We start from the raw sequence: 19,185 nt of genomic DNA, 5'->3' as shown, positions 1-19,185 counted from the left end.
CGGCTATAGAGCACTTTCAAGGGTCCAATCACATGAAAAATGTAACCTGTGTAAGCACCTCTGATGTAGATTCACTTAAACATGGCAAAAATTTCTCAAGACAGCAGATCTTCTGAAAAAAAAAAAAGCATAATTTTGTCTTGACAGCTTTCAGAAGTTCCTTATAAAAATGTGCCAGCCCCGCACCCCCAAACCCAAACTGAACTCCTAATTCAACCTTATACCTGAATCTGGAACAGGGTTGCCAAGGCACAATTTTAATTTTACTTACAATCTGCAGACTTCGTACTGATAACCAAACTTTATTACTGACACGTTCTTACCGACATATGGTTTACTTAATGTAAATGGCACCCTTCTGCAAGGCCCTGGGCAACAACAACAAGGGTCAGGTTCAAATTTTTAACACTTTCTAAATCTGGCTCAAGCCCCCACCCAGGAACCTGAGAAAATACATTTTAACTGAGTATTCTAAAGTGAATAAACTCATGTGCAACATTCAACTGAAACGAGTTTATTACACAGGGTGTGGGAGGATAAACACACAACCTTAGAGAAAACCTTAACCTTTAAATATTAAGCAAAACCTGAACATTAACAGTCTGAGTCACTAGTAAACCATATCGGAGCACTACCACCTAGCCTAGTCCATTGGAAAGGGAGACTCATTCAGGGCTACCATCCAGGGGCTCTGCTACTTATGCCAGTCAAAAGTGTCCCTCAAACAGTAAGACCTAAGCCCACAAACAGTAAAATAGGCATGACTAGCCTCCAAACCTCTGAACTTTCATACTAATTGAGGTTATGCAAAGAAGGAATACAAGTTACTATGGTAGAACATAACAGTAGCTGAAACCTACATAACGTACACAGGGTTGCATCAAATGCACAATACAGAAATGTACACAACCAAGAATTGCAACTAAGAATTATTTTAACCATACTTCTATAGGATCCATACTGTACGATCACAAATAGAATCCTTCTATTTGTGATCGTACAGTAAAACATCAACACTGTCAATGCAGTGTCAATGCAAAGGGAGAAATTTGCATTATGGTTACCATACATCCGCTCTCCACACGTCCTCTTCTTTGGACCCCGTCATCCTGTCCAGGCAGGTTTTTGAAATGCAAGCAAATGTCCAAGGTTTTGCTTTGCCTCTGCTTTCCCAGACTGGCTGCTTGGGGCTAGGAGCATCAGGCAAGGTGATTGGCTGTTGAGGGTCACATAGTCTGCATGTGGGCCCCAGCAAACTCCCAGGTAAGAGACACAGATCGTTTGTGTGTGCGCGCGCATGGACAGCAGGGCTGGGGGGAATTGGGGGCTGGGGGTTGGGAGTGAGGAGCACCAGCAGGGCTGGGAGTGGGGGCAGGGGCTATGGATTGAGGGTGAGGGGCACCAGCAGGGCTGGGGGGCAGGGAGCTGTGGGTCAGGAGTGCGGGGTGGGTATTGGCAGGGCTGGGGAGCTGCAGGTCGGAACTGCGGGGCACTAGCAGCATTGGGGGTTCAGGGGCTTGGGAGTGAGGGGCAGAGACAGGGCATGGGCATATCACTGCCCCCTCCCCATTATATACCCCCCCCACCCCACTTCCCTTCTCCCACCCACAAGTGTCCTCTTTTTTGGTACTGGAAATATGGTAACCCTGAGTTAGTAATTTCCCCCTTCTGGTCCTGCAGCTCCATCATAGCTGCACTGCCCACATCTCCATCCACTCTGGTGCTTTAGACTGCTTGGGGCTGTGTGGCCCTGCCTAGCTTTGAGGCAAGCAGCCGTTACAGGCAGCAGAGGCGGACACACTGGCAGCACGTGGCTGGAGGGGAGGTGGCTATGAAGGCTCCTGTGGGCTACAAATCCCTGACAGAGCTCCCTGCAGGGTGCTGCACTCCTGCTCAGACACAAGGAGGCACTGCTTGTCTGTCTATCAAAACTTATTCCATTCAGCCTCATTCCAATGGCAAATCTGTAATCAAGCTCATGTTTTCTTAGTGTTTTTATGGGCAAATCCATTTAAAAAAATATTTTTAGCTTTTTTTTTTTTTTTTACAGACTATTCATAAATCTAAGGACTGCTGGTAACCCTAATTTGGAGCTCTGTCCATAATGCTCATCAAGATCTGGAACTGTACTTAATTATACAGAATAGGTGATTAATTCCTAGGGACTTTTTGTTGTCAATGAACATCTCATATAAAGTGCTGTGTACCAAATTCTGATCCCATTGAAGACTGTAGGAGTTTTGCCACTGATTTCACATGGAACTGTACTTGCCATTTCCACTTGGTAGAATTCCCCTAATATAAAACTAATTCTAATCCAGTGACTTTATAATTCACTTCCTCACTTCTTCACCAGCAAGTAAGAATGAATTTACCATATTTACAAGTATTTACCATTGTGCTTAAGTAACATCAGTAATTCAAGCTTCTGGATGGCTGAGAAATTAACAGGACTAGCTTTTACCCAGTTGCTTGATCTGTTCATTTCCCTGTTACAGTGTCATTTAGATTAGTTTTATTAAATAGTTTTAAGGTACAGAACTCTGAGCAATACCATGAAAACTGTCATAAAAATTAATTATATCTGATTCCATAGGCCTTAAAAATATGAATAACCTTTAATACCCCAGGTTGGCAATTTGATTCCTAAAAATAGTAATGGTCCAACCAGTTTACAATGTCTTGGATCAACTGGAGTTACAATGCAAACCAACAGATACCATTGTAAGGATTCTTACGCTGTCTACTGAACTTAAATTTAGGGATTTGAATATCAGCAATATCAGTAGCCTCTTAAACTGAGAAATACAAATGCCATGGTCCCTACCTAGGTATTACTATACATAACATTATCCATAATACTTATAAAGCATTTTCTTTTAAACTTATAAAATAACATTTGTTTTGAGTCTTAGTTAAATTACATGAATTTTTTCAAAAAAATCTCTTAACTTTTTTTTTTGCCGTGGCAGAAGTATTTCAAGCTCCATGTTTTGGACTGATTGATTCAGCTGCTCCTTTAAGTAGCATGGTTTGAGTAGGAAAAACCCCTATTTCTACCAGTTATTACAAAGGAGTCTTTCATTACAAAGCACTTATCCAGTACTTTACAAAGAGAAAGGTACTAGTACCTTTGAATGCTTGAACTGACACATGCATATTAAGTGGCAAACTGTTGTAAAAGAGCATTAATAGTAATAAAAATGAAACATATCAAAAAGTACGCTCTTTTCTCATGTCACTAACCTTGATCAGCTCCATCATGTTGCTTAGGCCTCTGTCCACTGCTTTTAATGCATCCTTCCTCTGAACAGATGAAGGTCCATAATGGTGGCCTTCCACATCAATGCGTTCATAATACACTGCTGCCATTTCTGCACTGCCATTTCTAGGGTTGCAATAGAACTAGTCAGGTGACAACACTGTATTGTTTTCAGCACTGGATACTGACTCTTCATATATTTTCAGCCGTTGACACTGAATTAACCTTCATTTCCCTCAGAACACAAGAGGAAAACATTCATTTTGCACCCTATAACTTGCACAGGCATTCGTTGGAGTACCTCTGTATTGTGATAATGCCCAAAGGCCCAAATCAACAGTTGGCCACATATTGGGCTGCATACTCTACAAAAGCATAAAGTAACGCTTTCCTTGTCCCAGAGTACTTACATTGTGCCTACCTGATATTTAGGGTCAACCTTTCTTCACTGAAAGCCCCTAAGCACAATCTTAGAAATTATGCTGAATTTGTAGTGACAGAAATTACAATTTAGAGAGGCTCCCTGATAAGAGAATGAGGAAGCTGGGAATGCCTGCCTACAGCTCCAGGATTAAATTTGTTGATTAGTTCTTCTCATTCATTATATGCCTGTATTTATTGAAGCCAGTGATCACTACAAAACTTCAAGGGATTAGTGGGTAGATCTGCAACGTCTGCTATTTGTTGCCTAGCCATCCCTATTCTGCAGCATGTTTGGAATTTACCCTTGAACTATGAGCTCCAACACAGCAAGTCCACTAATAGAAAAGTTCCTGTTCCTGACTTTCTTCCCTTTTGCATCCCGCCTCTTGTCTTTGCAGGAAGCTCAATATGGATGGCAGCGATGTAGGTTACAAGGAATGATAGAGATGGGAAAGCTCATGTGACTCAGGTTGGTTAAGGGCAACTCTCAGGGTTGACCCTAACTATCAGTGCCAACGTATCCAGTTGAGTGTCAGATGAGCTGTAACAAATGAGCAAAACAAGCAAAATGAGGGCATGTTGGAGGGAGGACTAGCGGAACAAGTTTTGTGACTATATGCACTGCCAGGACTGCACATGCCTCTGTGATTCCAAATCACTTAGAGCCTTTCTATGAACACAGATAGTTAAGCAAACAGGAGCAATTATCACTGGTTTGCTGTTTCCTGGTCTGTTATTTTAACTAAGGCACTTAACCCCCTGGTATCTAAATGCCATTTAAAGATTACAGTACAAAAATACGATGTGTTCTAGGATCCTCCCAATGCAGGCATTGAATCATCGCTTTGTTAAAGAAAGGAATTTTTGTTTAAAATCAAATGCCAAGATAAATCCTGATTACCATGCTTATCACTCAATAATAACAAGACTTTGAGAAATATTCACAAGTTAAATATGCTTTATTAATATTTTACCTTCCCTTTCCCTCCATTCCATTTGAAATTCCCTGAAGGTTTCCCAGAATGCATTATTCCCTGATATCGCACACACCATGGACTGTAACTGGCAAGTGGGCCTTTTCTTTTTTTCCTGAAGTGTGATCTATGAACTATGAAGAAATAGGGGAATTCAGAAGAGGAAGTGTTAAAAGGTTAATTGAAACTTATTTCTGCACTGAATGCCCTCTCCCTGGTTAGTGGAGACATACAGCACAGAAATTATGTTTTCACTGCCAATTTTCAGTTCACTGGAAAAATTTTAGTAAAAGTAGTCTTTTGTGTAAAGGCCAAAGCTATGTCTAAGGGACTTAAACACACACTATCTTGATGCATACATTTGGGATGCATTATCTACAGCAATGATTCCCAACCTGGGTGCTGTGAGATCCTTTTAAGGGTGAAACGTAATATGACCACTGTTAGGCACATAAGCACTTATACAGGATTCACAAGATAAACTCAGACACTTTGAATAGAAATGCAAAGTGTCAAAAACATTCTGACCTCTTGTGGTTTTTCTGAGTGAGCAGTGACATTTCCATTCAGGCAACTAAGGGAGTCATTTTACTTAATGTTCATTGTTCCTCACTCCTCAGGTGTTAATGATCATCTCTCCTTGGTCTCAATATTCAACTAATCAAGCTTACCTTTCTTTTGGCAATGCTACTGTCTGCTAGCTTCTCCTGTTTCACAGCCTTTTAGGCTTTTTAGCTCTTTTCAAAATCATAGATTCACCCATGGGGACCAAACTTCAGCAGCAGTTAGGGTTTCTGCTTTTAGTTAAGCAGGAACAGGAGAGTGAGTGAGCTCTATCCCTGCTCTATGCAGCCATAACTCAGGAGTAATCTTTTTTTTTCCTTTCATTCTGCCTTCCCTAAAACAAAGTGCATGTCTTGCTTAGGGGCATGTTCTTTTTGGCAACTGTCGATCTTATGGATCACGGTATATGGACAAGAGGCCTATGTAGCCATCACACCAAGACCTTCCAGCTCATACGCCTAGGCAAGAGTATGAAATGGAGGCTGTCTTAGACCTACCATCCCCACTTTAGACCATCAGGACAGAGTCCAAAGGCCAGACTGAGTCCAGATGTTCAGTGTCTCGATGGCTGTAGTTTCTGCCAGAGAGCAATAGATTAGAGCTGCTGCTGACTGCCTAGTGCAGGGGCGGGCAAAGTCTGGCCCACAGGCTGGATTCAGCCTGCAGTGGACTCCATTTCCCAGCAGCCCCTGCCCACATGGCTGGGACTAATTTCCATGGAGAACCCAGCAACAGCTGTGCGGTGATAGCGCGCAGGGCCAGGGTTTCTGTGGAGACTGGCCCTAGCAGCACTGGCAAGGCACATGGCAGGGTGGGGAGCTGCTCCCGGGCCAGGCTGGGATCTTGTAGTGGCGATAGTATGGTCCAGAGCCAAGGCAAAGCTGCAATCTGCAGCCTGCATGCTCCAGGCAGGGGCTGCTGAGAAATGGAGTCTGCCTCAGCAAGGGCAGGATGATGTCCCTTAGCCTTTCTCCAACCAAGGAGTACCCACAGGGTACTGTGGGCCAGGGTTTTGAGGTGCCTTATACTTGCCTTACTCTGGAGGTTGCAACATGGTGGTATTATGTAGGAGCTACCCCACCATGAGTAGCCCCCCGACATTGCCGCCAAGCGGTCTAATCTAGGACATGTAGTATGCAGGAAAATATGGTAGTCCTCTGCCTTTCTGATGCTCACAGTCTTCAAATACTTAAAAAGAGTTATTTCTTACCTTTTCACCCAGAATCAAATCATAATTTAGTTCTCCATAAAAAGCATATAAGATCTTGCCTGCATAAGATACATGGTCTTGTTTAGTCTGGGCTAAGTAATTTCAGAAGGGCTCATATCTGCAAGGATATATGCTTAAATGTAAGTGCACAACTTCAGTGGAAAAGTTCACATGTCTAAATTTAGTGACATACTTGAAGAGCTTTGTAGGACTGGGAACAAAATGAATCTTGCAAAATGAGATATTATTAGCTAACTTTTTACCACAAAGATTTGTGGAGGAGAGTAAGATGTAGAATATGCTGCACTGAGAAATGCTTTACGTTTTCAAATCATTGAACAAATGATACCTAACTGCCATGACACCCCAGCAGGTAGCTAAGGCAGCATGAACTCTGTTTCCAGATAAGGAAAATGAGGCAGGAATATTTTGGCCTAACACTTCAAATGTGAATCCCTAAAGCCAGGCTTCAAAATACGTACCTAGGGGCTGAATTTTGTACGCTCTGTTTGAAAATTTTGCCTGAAGTTACTTCCCCAAAAGACCTGGTCCAAGAAAATGAGGAATCTTCCTGAAGAAATCTTTTCCTTGACTGCAGCAAGAGTTGCATTGGGCCCATGGGGATTCATTCCTGTCCCATTTGGGACCAATGAGAATCTCTTTCAGTGGAGCTAGGATTTCACAACAGGATGATAAATCAGGGGTTCCTGTTTCCAAACCCATGACTTACCCCTAACTTTTGCTGCTTCCTGTAAAATCATTGATATTTTTGCTCTTCACTTCAATGGGAGCAAGAGCAGGCCCAACAAAATAAACTTCTGTTGACTTGCTCAAAGCTGCAATGCACGAGTTATCCAACTGGCTGACAACCTGCTGTGTGACACTCAGTATTCTTGTCTCTGTGTGAAAGAATGACCTTGCCAAAGGCTGATTTCCCATAAGAAGTTAGTTTCAGCTAACTTTATTTAGTTAAAGTGGTTCTCAGCCTTTTCAGACTTAATTATTTGTCTGAATGAGAAGTATCCTATATATAACTTATAGTGCTTAACTCTTTGCAGAGGGCCCAAGAAAGAGCCTGGCACTCAGCCCAAACCTGTGCTTATCTGATTATCTACTTGCACCTCGCACAACCCTTCAAAGGATCTTACAGCAACCCTTGGTTGAGAATCCTTGAGTGTGGGAAGGAAACACTTTGTATAATGAGAGTTAATCTATTTATCTGCCTTTTGTAGCAACATGAATTGGAAGCTTTTGCAGGAGAAGGTTTAATATGGTAACAACTAAAAAAGCATCTTACCTAGGGATGAAGGATACAAATTGACACTTCTAAAACTAACTACAATTCAAAAGCAGAACTTTAGGTCTTATATGTGGTATACTAGTACTAAGTACAATTGTATATTGTTTCTAAAAGCACTGAAAATAGATCATGAAGGATAGAAGACAAGATGAAGATCTTCTTCCCCTCTTCTGTTGTTTTTCTTTTCTTTCCTTATACTTCTCTTCAAGTGTCTACCATATTGATACTTATGACTCGTTTACACTGGTGCAATGTATACTGGTTTTGTATACTTGATGTAAATCATGCTGGTATCCCAAGGACAAGCCAGTTATCAAGGAGCTGCTGTTTGCAGTAGGTGCTATTATAGTGGCTATTAGTTGATGGAAGAGTATGTACCAGCCTGTTTATGTATAGAAGTGGGTTCTCAACCAGAGTGCCACAGCACAGGCACTACCATCACTGCCACTACAACTGGGTGAAACTGCCTCAATCTTGTATAGACAGACCAGTAAGACCTACAGCAGGATCATGTGCCCTTCTTGGTCTGCCCCTGCTTACCAGAAACAAAGCTGCAAAGGGCAGGTGGAACTGTCTAATGTGCCTCTGTTTCTGGGAGGAACCCCGGAGGAGACAGGTTAGATTATGAAGGGCTGAGACAAGAGCAAGGGCTCCTTGCCTGCTTTCAGTTTATCAGATAATTCTCATGCAGGCTGGTGCAAGTGCTTTGGCCCCAGCCTGTCCTGGTCTTGCTCCACAGGAGGCACACAGGGTAGTTCCACCTGGCTGCAATGGCAGCAGCAGCACCCTGGTTAAGAGCCACCAACATAAGCTGAATCAGCACAACAGTGGTTTTCAACCGGGATGCTGCCAAATTAAAAAACGTATGAAGGCATGCCCTGAATCTAAAAGGGTAGAGAACCACTGGCCTATAGCAAATGGCTATTCTTGAATGGAAGTGGACACTAGAGTATTTTTACCATAGATTTTTCCCAAGGTAACTTTGTCCCAGGTTTGTCCTTCATCTACATTAGTGCACCGTGGGTCTGCTACTTCTTCACAACAGTGTAAAAACTGATGACATTGGTGCAAATGCATTGCATGTCTGAGCCCTCCTATTGCTTTCACTGGAGTTCAGGAGGAGGTCTTGAAATGAAAATAAGAAAATAGAGGTGGTGGCAGCTCCCTTGCTCCAGCTGCACCTATAGTATTTTGGCTCTTTAGAGTGCTGCAGGTGGTGTTTACTACAGACATTGCAGAACTACTAGTTCCCTTTGTTAACTGAAATCACCAGTTTTCTCCTTTTGCAGGTTGTGCAATGGACTCTTTCATGTTGCTATCCAAATGTTTTTATTTTTTTATTGATGGCAGCAACTACTAGCCTCATGTGTCTGACTGAATTAGCAATTGTAACGTTTTCAGTAGGTTCCAGCTTTCCAAAAGCACAGCTTGAGAGACTGGATTTTTTTGCAGCTCAGGCATTACTTCATCAAACTTTTAATAAGACACTTTTTAATAAGAAACCCTTCAAACCATCTTAATTCCCTTGCATCATAGAAATTAAGTAAGGAGCACCAAACACTACTGCTCCGCAACTACCCATAAAAGTAGGCTTTATATGACCATTTCTTTCTAATTTTCCATACCCTGAATGATGTTGGTGAAGAAATATTTTACAAATCAGATCTAAGTGGTGAATTTACTTCATAAATACACAAGAAGAAATCCTTGTAATAATGACTAGCAGAGCTCAGGTCCCCTGAAAGCAGAGAGGTGATGTTATATTGCCTTTCTGAACCCTGTTTCTAACCCTGGGGCCTGCCAGGGTCTGGTTTCAGACTTGTGGTTATTCTGACTTGTGCAGGCTTGTAGCAGCTCTGTGCAAGCTACTATGGTTGCTGAAGATCTCTGGAGTGCTGTGCAATCAAGACATAGCCTTCTTTCCCACTTGCCCTCACCATTCCTCCAGTGCCAAGGTAAAGGTGGCATAGGGCTGGCTGCTCCCAGCAGGCTGTACAAACTGACTTTGTGCTCCCTGTGCAGCACTTGAACACCAAACCTTGGATAAGAACCTGTTCACTGCATTTCTCCCAGGAGAAAGCCTTTTGTCCCAGGTTCCTACAGATCTTTACACCCATTGTCTTATTTCAAGTACCTGTAAGTTATGCCAGATAAAATGTGCTAATACATTCCTAGGACATCCCTGTGCACATCTGTAAGTTAGAGTGCTGTTATAGGTTATCATTAAAATATTTTAAAACTGTGAAATGTTATGGTGTCATAAAGTTAGACCAGTTTCAGAGCCATCATAGGTTAAGACTTATTGCTGTCTCTGACCTGTACAATTGTGACTTGCCACTAGAAAGTCTGGCAAGCAGGGGTGTGGACCATGGTGCCACCATGGTGAGGGGGGGGGCACATGCCCCCCCAGTGACCACTCAGCGACTGGGGGGGGGCAGGGGCTTCCCCCGCAGCCAATCTTGGCAAAACTCAGCAACCGGGAGGGTGTCCCCCCGCAGCCAATCTTGCTGACTGGGGGGGGGAGTCCCCCTGTAGCAAAACTCACTGATTGGGAAGTGGCCACAGTGCTCTGGAATTGGCCACAGGACTACATCCAGCACTCCCAGGACAGGAGTCAGGACTGTCCCTCTTCTGGGGTGGGAGTACAGGGCGGAAGAGTGGCATGTAGCTTGGAGGTGGAAAAACCGGGGGAGTGGGGGTGGTGTGGCTTCCTGCACTCTGCAACCAGCAGGAGCCAACTGGAACCATGGGTGGGAGGGGAAACGTCTGGAGGAAAAAAACTGTTTGAAATGATCAGGCAAGGGGGAGAAGTAAAGATAAAGGAGTGAAGAAAGAATAATGATGAAAAAAAGGACCAAAATCTTGCATGCGTGTCACTGAATTGGGATTGGGTCAGGGGGGCAAGGGCTAGGTTATTATTCACCCTGAGGCTAAGCTGACACCCTGCAGGCATGCTGCATGCTACACTGGGGTAGAGCTGAGATCCAGCTGAGAATGACTTCCATTCTTCACGGGGTAGGTAGTAGGATGGGGGATGGGGAGCGGGGGCTATGACAAGCAGCAAGCTGGTGAACAGCACCTGGGTGCTCACAGTAGTCAGGATATGCTGGGATCACACCCCCTGAGGGTCAGATGGGGGTTTTGGCTTGGGTATAGCATCACCCTGTTAGGCAGTGGAGTTCAGGAGGGTTGAGCAAAGAAGAGGGAAGGACTGGGGATGGTGCATCCTGGGATGCTAAAGGAATGAAAATAGTGTGCTTTTTTTTTCCCCAGAGCATATTTACAATACCCTGGAATGACCTGGGTAAAAGGATCAAAGATAAGATAACCTTCACCTGAAGTGGCATAACTTTAAATCAACATTTAGAGGGTACTTAACACAGGTTAACACCCTTTGATGAGTAAATGCTCCCATTTTAAGTGCCTTTAGGATGCTTTAAAGTTAACCATTTTAAAAATTTTATTTGCAGTTCATTTAACTTAGCTGCAGCGCATTCCAAGGCCACGGCCATCAGACAGCATGCTTTCCATGACCACCTACTGCCCTAAGAGCCACAATGCAGTTTGGACGGGCTATGTGTATAAGGACTGTGCCATTCCTGTCTTGATCCAAGTCAAAACCAAACCAATCCAAACTGCTTTAAATGAGACATCTGTTTATAGCCTATGTTGTGTCCTGCCTCCTTCCATTATTCAGTGTTTGCAATGCCTTCAATCTTTATGAGCCCAAGTTGTCAGGTCCTGATTATATTTTCAAATAAGGGATTAAGTGTTTGGGAATGAAATTTATCATGTGTGTTTTTAACATGTTTTTCTTCAATATTTTATAAAAATCTGGTCTGCTGCTTGATTTATCTACATATAAAAAGGATTCTTTTTTATATAAAATAAGAAATTCTTAAAATCAAGTTTAAAATCTTGAATGAGGATTAAGATTAACTTTCAGTGGAATTTAGGCTCCTAAATCTCTTGCATGCTTTTGAAACTGTAAACATTTGGGTAAGGAAACACTATTTTCTAATGCAAGTCATCCTGGGAATTATGATTTATGAGCTAAGGGTGAAAAAACTGGGATTATATAATCTTGAGAAGCAAAGGTTGAGGAGGGATTTGATGACAGGCTTTAAATACCTGAAGGGCAATTATAATAAAGATGTTGATAAACTGTTCTCTTTGGCCACAGGAGGACAGGACAAGGAGCACCAGTCTCAAATTGCAGCAAAGGGAGTGTGCGTTCTCTATCAGGGAGAACTTCTGTCACTATGAGGAGATTAAGCATTGGAACAGATTATCTCAGGAGCAGGCAAAATGCAGCCCTCCAGGCAATTGCATCTGGCCCCCGGGGCCTTGGGCTGCCCCTCTGCAAACTGGCACATCCATGCAGGAGGTGCAGTTCTGATTGCTAAGCAACCCTCCCCCACCCAAGCCTAGCCTGACCTGCCCTGCCCTCCTGCCCTGAGCTAGGGGGCACTACAGACAAGAGCCTGGCTACCCCGTGCCTGTTTCCAGGCCCCCTGCCTGTGAGTGAAAATTCAGGTATGGGCCCCACTGGGTCAGCATCAGGGACTCCTGTTGAGGGAAAGAGGGCGGGAGCACAGGAAGTCATGCACTATTGAGCCAGGCTGGGCTGGCCCGCATGCTGCAGGAGCTGTGCACTATGGGCTGGGTGGGGCTGGCCCTGCACACTGCCACTGTGTGTGGCTGCGGGCTTGGGTGGGAGCACAGGAGCTGCATGCTATGGGGCTGGGTAGGAGCGGCCCCGCATGCTGCCAACACATGAGGCTGGGGACTTGGGCAGGAGCATGGGGAGCTGTGTGCTATAGGTCTGAGTGGGTTGGCCTCACACCTTACTACCTTGTTGGCTGGGGACTCAGGTGGGAGCATGGGGAGCTGCGTGTTATGGGGCTGGGTGGAACTGACCCCTCACCTTGCCACCTTGTGTGGCCGGAGACTCGGGCCGGAACGCTCTCAGGCCAGGTGGGACTGGCTCTACATGCTGCTGCCACGTGTGGCCAGGGACTGGGGTGGGAACATGGGGAGCTGTGCGCTATGGGGTTGGGTGGAGCTGACCCCTCACCCTGCCACCATGTGTGGCCGTGGACTTGGGCAGGAGCGCTACTGGGCCAGATGGGGCTGGCCCTGAACACTACCAGCATGTGCAGCCAGGGACTGGGGTGGGAGCATGAGGAGCTGCACCCTACGGGGCTGGGCAAGGCTTGCCCCACTCACTGCCACCACATGCAGCTCCAGGGACTTGCACACTATAAGGAAAACCAAGGACTTCCCCTCCCCCACACACATGCATCCCTGCACCCTCCCATCCCTCCACACCCTCCCACAGCCCCTGCACACACTCCCCCCCACCATAACCTTACACTCACACCCCCTCCCACATACCCGCCACACTGACCCTCCCACCCACCATAACCACAACCCACACCGCCACCTCACATACAGCCCTTTACCCCCCACCCCCTCACACTATATACAAAAGTAAGGTTATATTTTGAGCTATTATGCAATTGCCTCTATACAAAGGTCAGGGGTTAAAGGGCAGGACTTCAGATCCTAAGATGGTGACTACAGGTGGGGCACTTGTCAAGGGGCAGGGCTACCCTTGTGGCCCTTGACAACTCACCAAAACTCGTTAAACTGTCCTCCAGCCAAAATAACTGCCCACCCCCGGACTATCTGCAGAGGTTGTGAAGTATGCATCTTTGGAAGTTTTACTAGATCACACAGACATTTGTCTAAGATGGTTTAAATATGGTTTATTCTGCCCTAGGCAGGGAGTTGCACTAATTGACCCTCTGAGCTCCACTTCAGCTCTATTATTCTATGATGCTATTGATTAGAAAGGGAATATTGAGGTGCATAAGCACTATTGTTAGCTTAAATGATTGCATTCCCCTTCCTCAATGAGGGCTTGTACTCTTAGCATGTTTGAAAAAACTCAGTTTAAATACATAAAGAAAATCCATTTATTCATGTCTGAATACCAGTGACACCCTGCAGCCTTTGTGATCCATTGCCAACTTCAAGAATCCAGCAACTGGCTTCCCAGTTATTTGCTGCACCCAGTAACCCAACCAGTTATGTATCCACTTTACAGTAGTTCCATCTAGACCAGGCCTGTCCAATTTGTGCCCTGTCCAAGGGATTAACACACAGCATATGGGTTCCTACCCTGCTACCATTCCCTCTTCTGTTACTTTTGTTGCTGCGTGATCAGGATCTCTGGGCTTCCCTCCTACATCCAGCTTCTTTCCCCCCCCCCCCCCCCCCCCAAATCCCCTGGGGACAGAGCGGCACAGTGGCAAGGAGCCTGGGGAATCTGTGGCCCATGTACCAGACGGAGAGGGGCAGAGCAGGGGAACACAAGCTGCTAGTAGTGCTGTGGAGTTCAGGTTAGACTGACTGATCTGTAATTCCCTGGATTCTCCTTCTTCCCTTTCTTAAAGATAGGCAATATATTTGCCCTTTCCCAGTCAACCAGTACTGTACTCGACTTTCACAAATTCCACAGAAGATAGGTAGCGGCTCTGAAATTACCTCAGCCAATGTGTTCAGCATCATAGGGTGCAGCCCATCTGGCCCTGCTGACTTGAAAGTATCTAGCTTCTCTAAGAAATCCCTAATCTCTTCTGCTATTACCCTAGGCTGTTTGAGTTGTTCCCTATCTTTGCTGCCAGTTGTGCTTATCAGCTGGTAGCTGCTCCTATTTGTGAAGACTGAAGTAAAAAAGGCATTCAACACTTCACCCTTCTCTGCATCATTTGTAATTAGATTGCCTCCTGCGTTCCGTAAGGAACCTACAGTTTCTTTAGGCCTCCTTTTGCTCTTGACATACTTGTAGAAACCCATACTCATAGAATCCCTTTCCAGTTGCATTTCAAATTGTGCCTTGGCCTTCCTAATTTTCTCCCTGCACACTTGCGCAATACTCTTATTCTCTTCCCCACTAATATGGCCATGTTTCCACTTTTTAATAGGAACCCTTTTGTAGTTTTAACTCACTGAAGAGATTGCTGTTTAGCTAAACTGATCTCCTGATCACTTGTCCATTCTTTTGTTGTGCTGGGATAGTTTGCTCCTGCACCCTTAAAAGGACCTTTTCAAAGTACTGCCAGATCTCCTGGACTTTTTTCCCCCCTTAGACTTGCCACCCAGGGGATTGTGCCCACCAGTTTCCTGAGTTTGCTGAAGTCTGTTTTTCTGAAATCCAGTATTTTTATTGTTATACCCTCCACTTTGTACTGCACCTCAGAACATGCTGACATCTTCTTTATATATAGGGCAAAACCCCTCCTTTTCCCTTTGTCTGTTCTTTCTGAACAATGCATCACCATCCTTGATCATTCATCAGGCACGTGAACTGTTCTGCCACATCTCTGTAATACTGTACAGTAGCAAATTTAAGCACACTCTGAAGATTTTGAAACTTATAGTCAGAGTGAGTGCTGCTCAACACCTTTTCCCTAGACTTCTTAGATTCTCACCTGTACAGCAAAATATATCCTGGAATTGAATAAATTATGTAGTATCAAGGGTTGTAAATGAAGAGATGAAGGCAATATGCCCTGAATAAAGAGTTGTGTTAGCCTTAAATACTGTTGATCTTATCTAGTTTTAAAAACTCCCCCTGATTAAAACTTGGAAGGGAAATGGCTGAAGTAAAACATGGTTTTAAATTTGTTTCTACCTCAGGAAGCTCAAGTATAGATTAGGGTGCTTTTGTTTGCATGGAGTATTTACCTACTTTCTGCATTATGGCTGAAACTAGAGCCTAACTGTGGGCTTAGGAAGAGACCCAATTTTAATTTCAAAAGTGCCAAACATACTGAATCATTCCCACTGACATTTAAGTCACTTAAAATCTCTTTTTGATACTCAATTAATTGATTCTAATAGTCTGAAATACAAATGAATGGGGCTTCATTTTCCTATGAATAGGGGGATTACGGAGAGCAACTACTGGTAATTATGATGTCCCTGCATGTTGTATCATAAACAGTGAAAAAACTTTTCAAAGTGTATAATTTTCTGTCTCTATTTCCTATCAGGGGAAAAATAAATCTTAGCTCCATCTTCTAGATAAGCAATATTCCTGGAAGAAATGCCCAAAATTTTTAAGTAACAATACTTTAGAAATTAATTTCTGTAGTAAAAGATTTCAGTGACTTACCGTAAAGATTCAAGACTATCACGGATAGCATCAGCAAAATTGGCATCTGATGGCACACTGAAATATGGTTGACAATAACTAGGTCTGACTCCAAGGATTTCAACCTCACAGCCTGTAAGAAAAATATTTTAAACGTTGTTTCAACGAGGTGGGCATTTCTTGTATATAGCCTTTGAAGACTGAAGTTCTCAGTTCTTGAAAGCTTACGTGACATTTGGTGTGCATGGGTACATCTACACAAGACGTTTACTGCAGACTAGCTTAATTAGTTCTACAGTAAACAGCTCAGGATCTACATGTGCTGTGCTATTAGGATGGAGTAAACTAATTAACTCCTCCGTAGGTTAGTACTTGTAAATAAAAGTACTGTCTTGCACCAGAATTTTTTACTCCACACCAACACTTGTGTAGATGCTGATGGGTCTGGCTGGAGTATAAGGGCACTTCAGTGCGGGGGCTGCCTTCCAGCTAGTGCTGCATTGAAGCACCCCCGTATGCCAGACAGCTCCTCAGCAGTGCACTGACCTGGGTCAAAGCAGCCCTGGGCTGGCAGGCTGATCCCCTGGACCTCCTGTCAGCTCAGGCTACTCCAATGTGCTGTAGTCCTGGGTGCATGTTCGAATGTGGTGCCTGGGAGCAATAAACTCCAATGTGATATGCGCCAGAGTTTATTGCTGTGCAATAATAGCACGTATAGACATGTCCAGTGGGTGGTGTTTTTGATGTCTGCTCTCTGGAAACTATTCCTTCTACCTTCTTATTTCCCTATTCATTAGGTACCTTGCTGGTGTGATTGTATCAATGATAAAATCAAATTCCTCTGTGGCAAGACTTCTTCAGCTAAACCATTTAGGCAGGCTCCACTTAGAATAGTTTTAAGTAGAATTTAAGTTACATGTGTCATTCCCAAACATCCAGCCTAACAGATCTAGTTTTTTCTCCCCCCTTTAGTGCAGCAAATACTTTCCAGTTAGACGCACTACACCTTACATAATAATACCCTCTATAAAATAATTTTTACGTGACACTGGCACTGATTTGTTACATCTGTTTCCCAGGAGATCTTATTAAAACAGTTTAAACCAATTCATTCTTTTAGTAACCTGCAGCCTTTCTTAGCAAAATAAGTTATGTTTTGTGCCACAGAAACTTGTGGCAACAAATCCTATAGAAGAACATGGGCTCTGAATACATACAAACATGGTTTTTTTTCTGTCTCAGTCTCTGGTTACAGCTGTACTGGATGGCATTAATATTTATAGCTGTGCTGGTCACTAACACTAAATTCACGCAGTTTAGTTTAAAGAACCCTGGAGCCCTCAAATCACAGTAACAGAATTTTTGGGGATATTTCTGGGAAAAGAGAATGAGAGATCTTTTGCCAAATGGCTTTGTGGTATAAAATACTGTGCTGTATTTTGAGGTATTGCTGGGTTGACAAGTCAGTGGTGTCAGGAATCTGAAACTTGGGCCATGTTGTTTCTCTTTTGGAAATAAAGATATATGCCTGAAGGAATGTTAGAAGCTGGCTTATCTCTCAGGCAGTAATGATGTTACAGAGAAAATGCTGCCTGCAAGGGAACTGCAGCAGTTCTGCAGGCCAGTGGGCCAGAGCCAACTTTCAGAGACCATTTCCAGCACTTTTTTATGTGGTTTCATGAGACACTCAATAAAAAGAATTAATCAATCTTTGTATCTCTCTCTGGATGACCTCATATTATCAAGTCATGATGCTGAGTTACAAGGAAAAACATACATCTCCAGATAAAGCAGGCTATGCTGACAGAAGGTTGCCTCCATAGGTGCAGTTATAAATCCTTTGGCACTCTCCAAATTAAAGAGCCCATATTACTTCAAGATCCATGGGGTGAACTTAATACTCTCTCTATCCAGTTTAATGGAGCTACTTAGGACAAAGATTTTCTTATGCATGTTACGTTAAACAGTTGTTGGATAAAAGCAGAAATGATCCTGGGAGGCACCTAACCCTGTTTCCTTGAATCACTTGATGTAGCCAGGCACCTAATTTAGGCACTGCAGTGTGCCTGAAATGCCTCTCTGGATCTCACTCAGTCTCTATCTAAGTAGTCCCACACAGCAGCAGCTCAGGGAAAGACTACAAATGGTCTGGCTAGATGTTTGGAGCTGCATACTTATATAGTTTTTGAAAGCTATTGCCCTACATTAATTTAGCCTTAAAATGTTTCATTTGGTTGTGTATACATCTTTGTATTGAGGGCTGAAACAATTTAGCTTTATTAGCACTTGTCTCAATTTTTTCTATTCTCTGAATTTTATTAATATAGTTATAGACCCATTGTAAAACCTCTGAGTACATTTAAAGAGCCAATGCCACATGTGATTGAGTGCAACAATGGATAGGCCCCATTTTACCTATGTCAGTTTACCTGCAAAACACATCTACTACCTATCTTAGCCAGCCTCAAGCAAATGCTTGAGCAATCATAGAAAGCTTACTCCATGAACAAAAGGTCGACTAAGGCTTTGTGTAAGCTTATCTGCATCTCCCAAGCCATGAGGGTGTGCACCTGTCTATCAACATCTAGTGGCCCCACAGCAAGAGCTGTGCAGGTAGAGGATCTCAGGTTGGAAGGTACCACAGGCTAAAGGAAACACTGAAGCCAGCAGAAGGCCCAGGGTGCCCACATGCACGTTCTGCTTGCCCCTGGATGATTGCAGAAAGCTTATTTTGCTCAGGGAAGGTGGTGTAATACTGCACAAAGGGGCGGGGGGAGGGTGCGGGGGGAGTGGTGCCATAGCAGGGGGGCTTTGAGTGTAGACACATTCAGAGTTTTGCCAGCAGGACACTGTCATGTAAACTAAGCCTTAACTGAGCTTTGGCAGGGCAGACAAGTTCCAGAGCTGTATTAAATGCTCCTGACTCCTGGGAACTATCTCTAGCAGAGCACTAGGCTGCAGCTAATTTAAAATGCCAGGAAGGAACATAGCATCTCTGTACGTCTGTGCAAATTTTTATTAGGATTTATACACAGATAGATTTTAGGTTCCAGTTCAGTCCTAATGCTTCAAACACTTGTGCTTTAAAATCAGAAACATTCAGGAGCCTCTAGGTGGTTATATTTTTGCTTCTACAGCACTAGAACTGGAACCATTTAAATGCACTCTGCTGGCATTTTAGTTTTTTTATATTTGCATCATCCCTTCAAATTGGAAAGAGTCTTGTACCAAATCCAGACCATAATCTTGTTGTTTTGGGTCCTGTCTCTATGATGGGCCTGACTTAGA

The 19,185-nt window shown here is 43.8% G+C and overlaps 1 protein-coding gene across 1 annotated transcript in view; it reads right to left on the bottom strand.

Annotated features, from left to right (window-relative positions):
- ENPP6 (ectonucleotide pyrophosphatase/phosphodiesterase 6) overlaps positions 1–19,185 on the bottom strand; it is a 70,479-nt gene that overhangs the window by 18,604 nt on the left and 32,690 nt on the right. Inside the window, exons 3-4 of the mRNA XM_006272975.4 lie at positions 15,919–16,030; positions 3,247–3,388 (exon numbers count right to left, since the gene is read on the bottom strand). Of these exons, the coding sequence (XP_006273037.1) occupies positions 3,247–3,388; positions 15,919–16,030 (254 nt within the window). The remainder of the gene's footprint in view (positions 1–3,246; positions 3,389–15,918; positions 16,031–19,185) is intronic.

Source organism: Alligator mississippiensis, chromosome 2 (assembly GCF_030867095.1).
Source record: "Alligator mississippiensis isolate rAllMis1 chromosome 2, rAllMis1, whole genome shotgun sequence".
In the NCBI taxonomy this organism is placed as follows: domain Eukaryota; kingdom Metazoa; phylum Chordata; order Crocodylia; family Alligatoridae; genus Alligator; species Alligator mississippiensis.
Note: the sequence above shows the minus strand (reverse complement) of the source record. Positions and strands in the feature narration are given on the sequence as shown.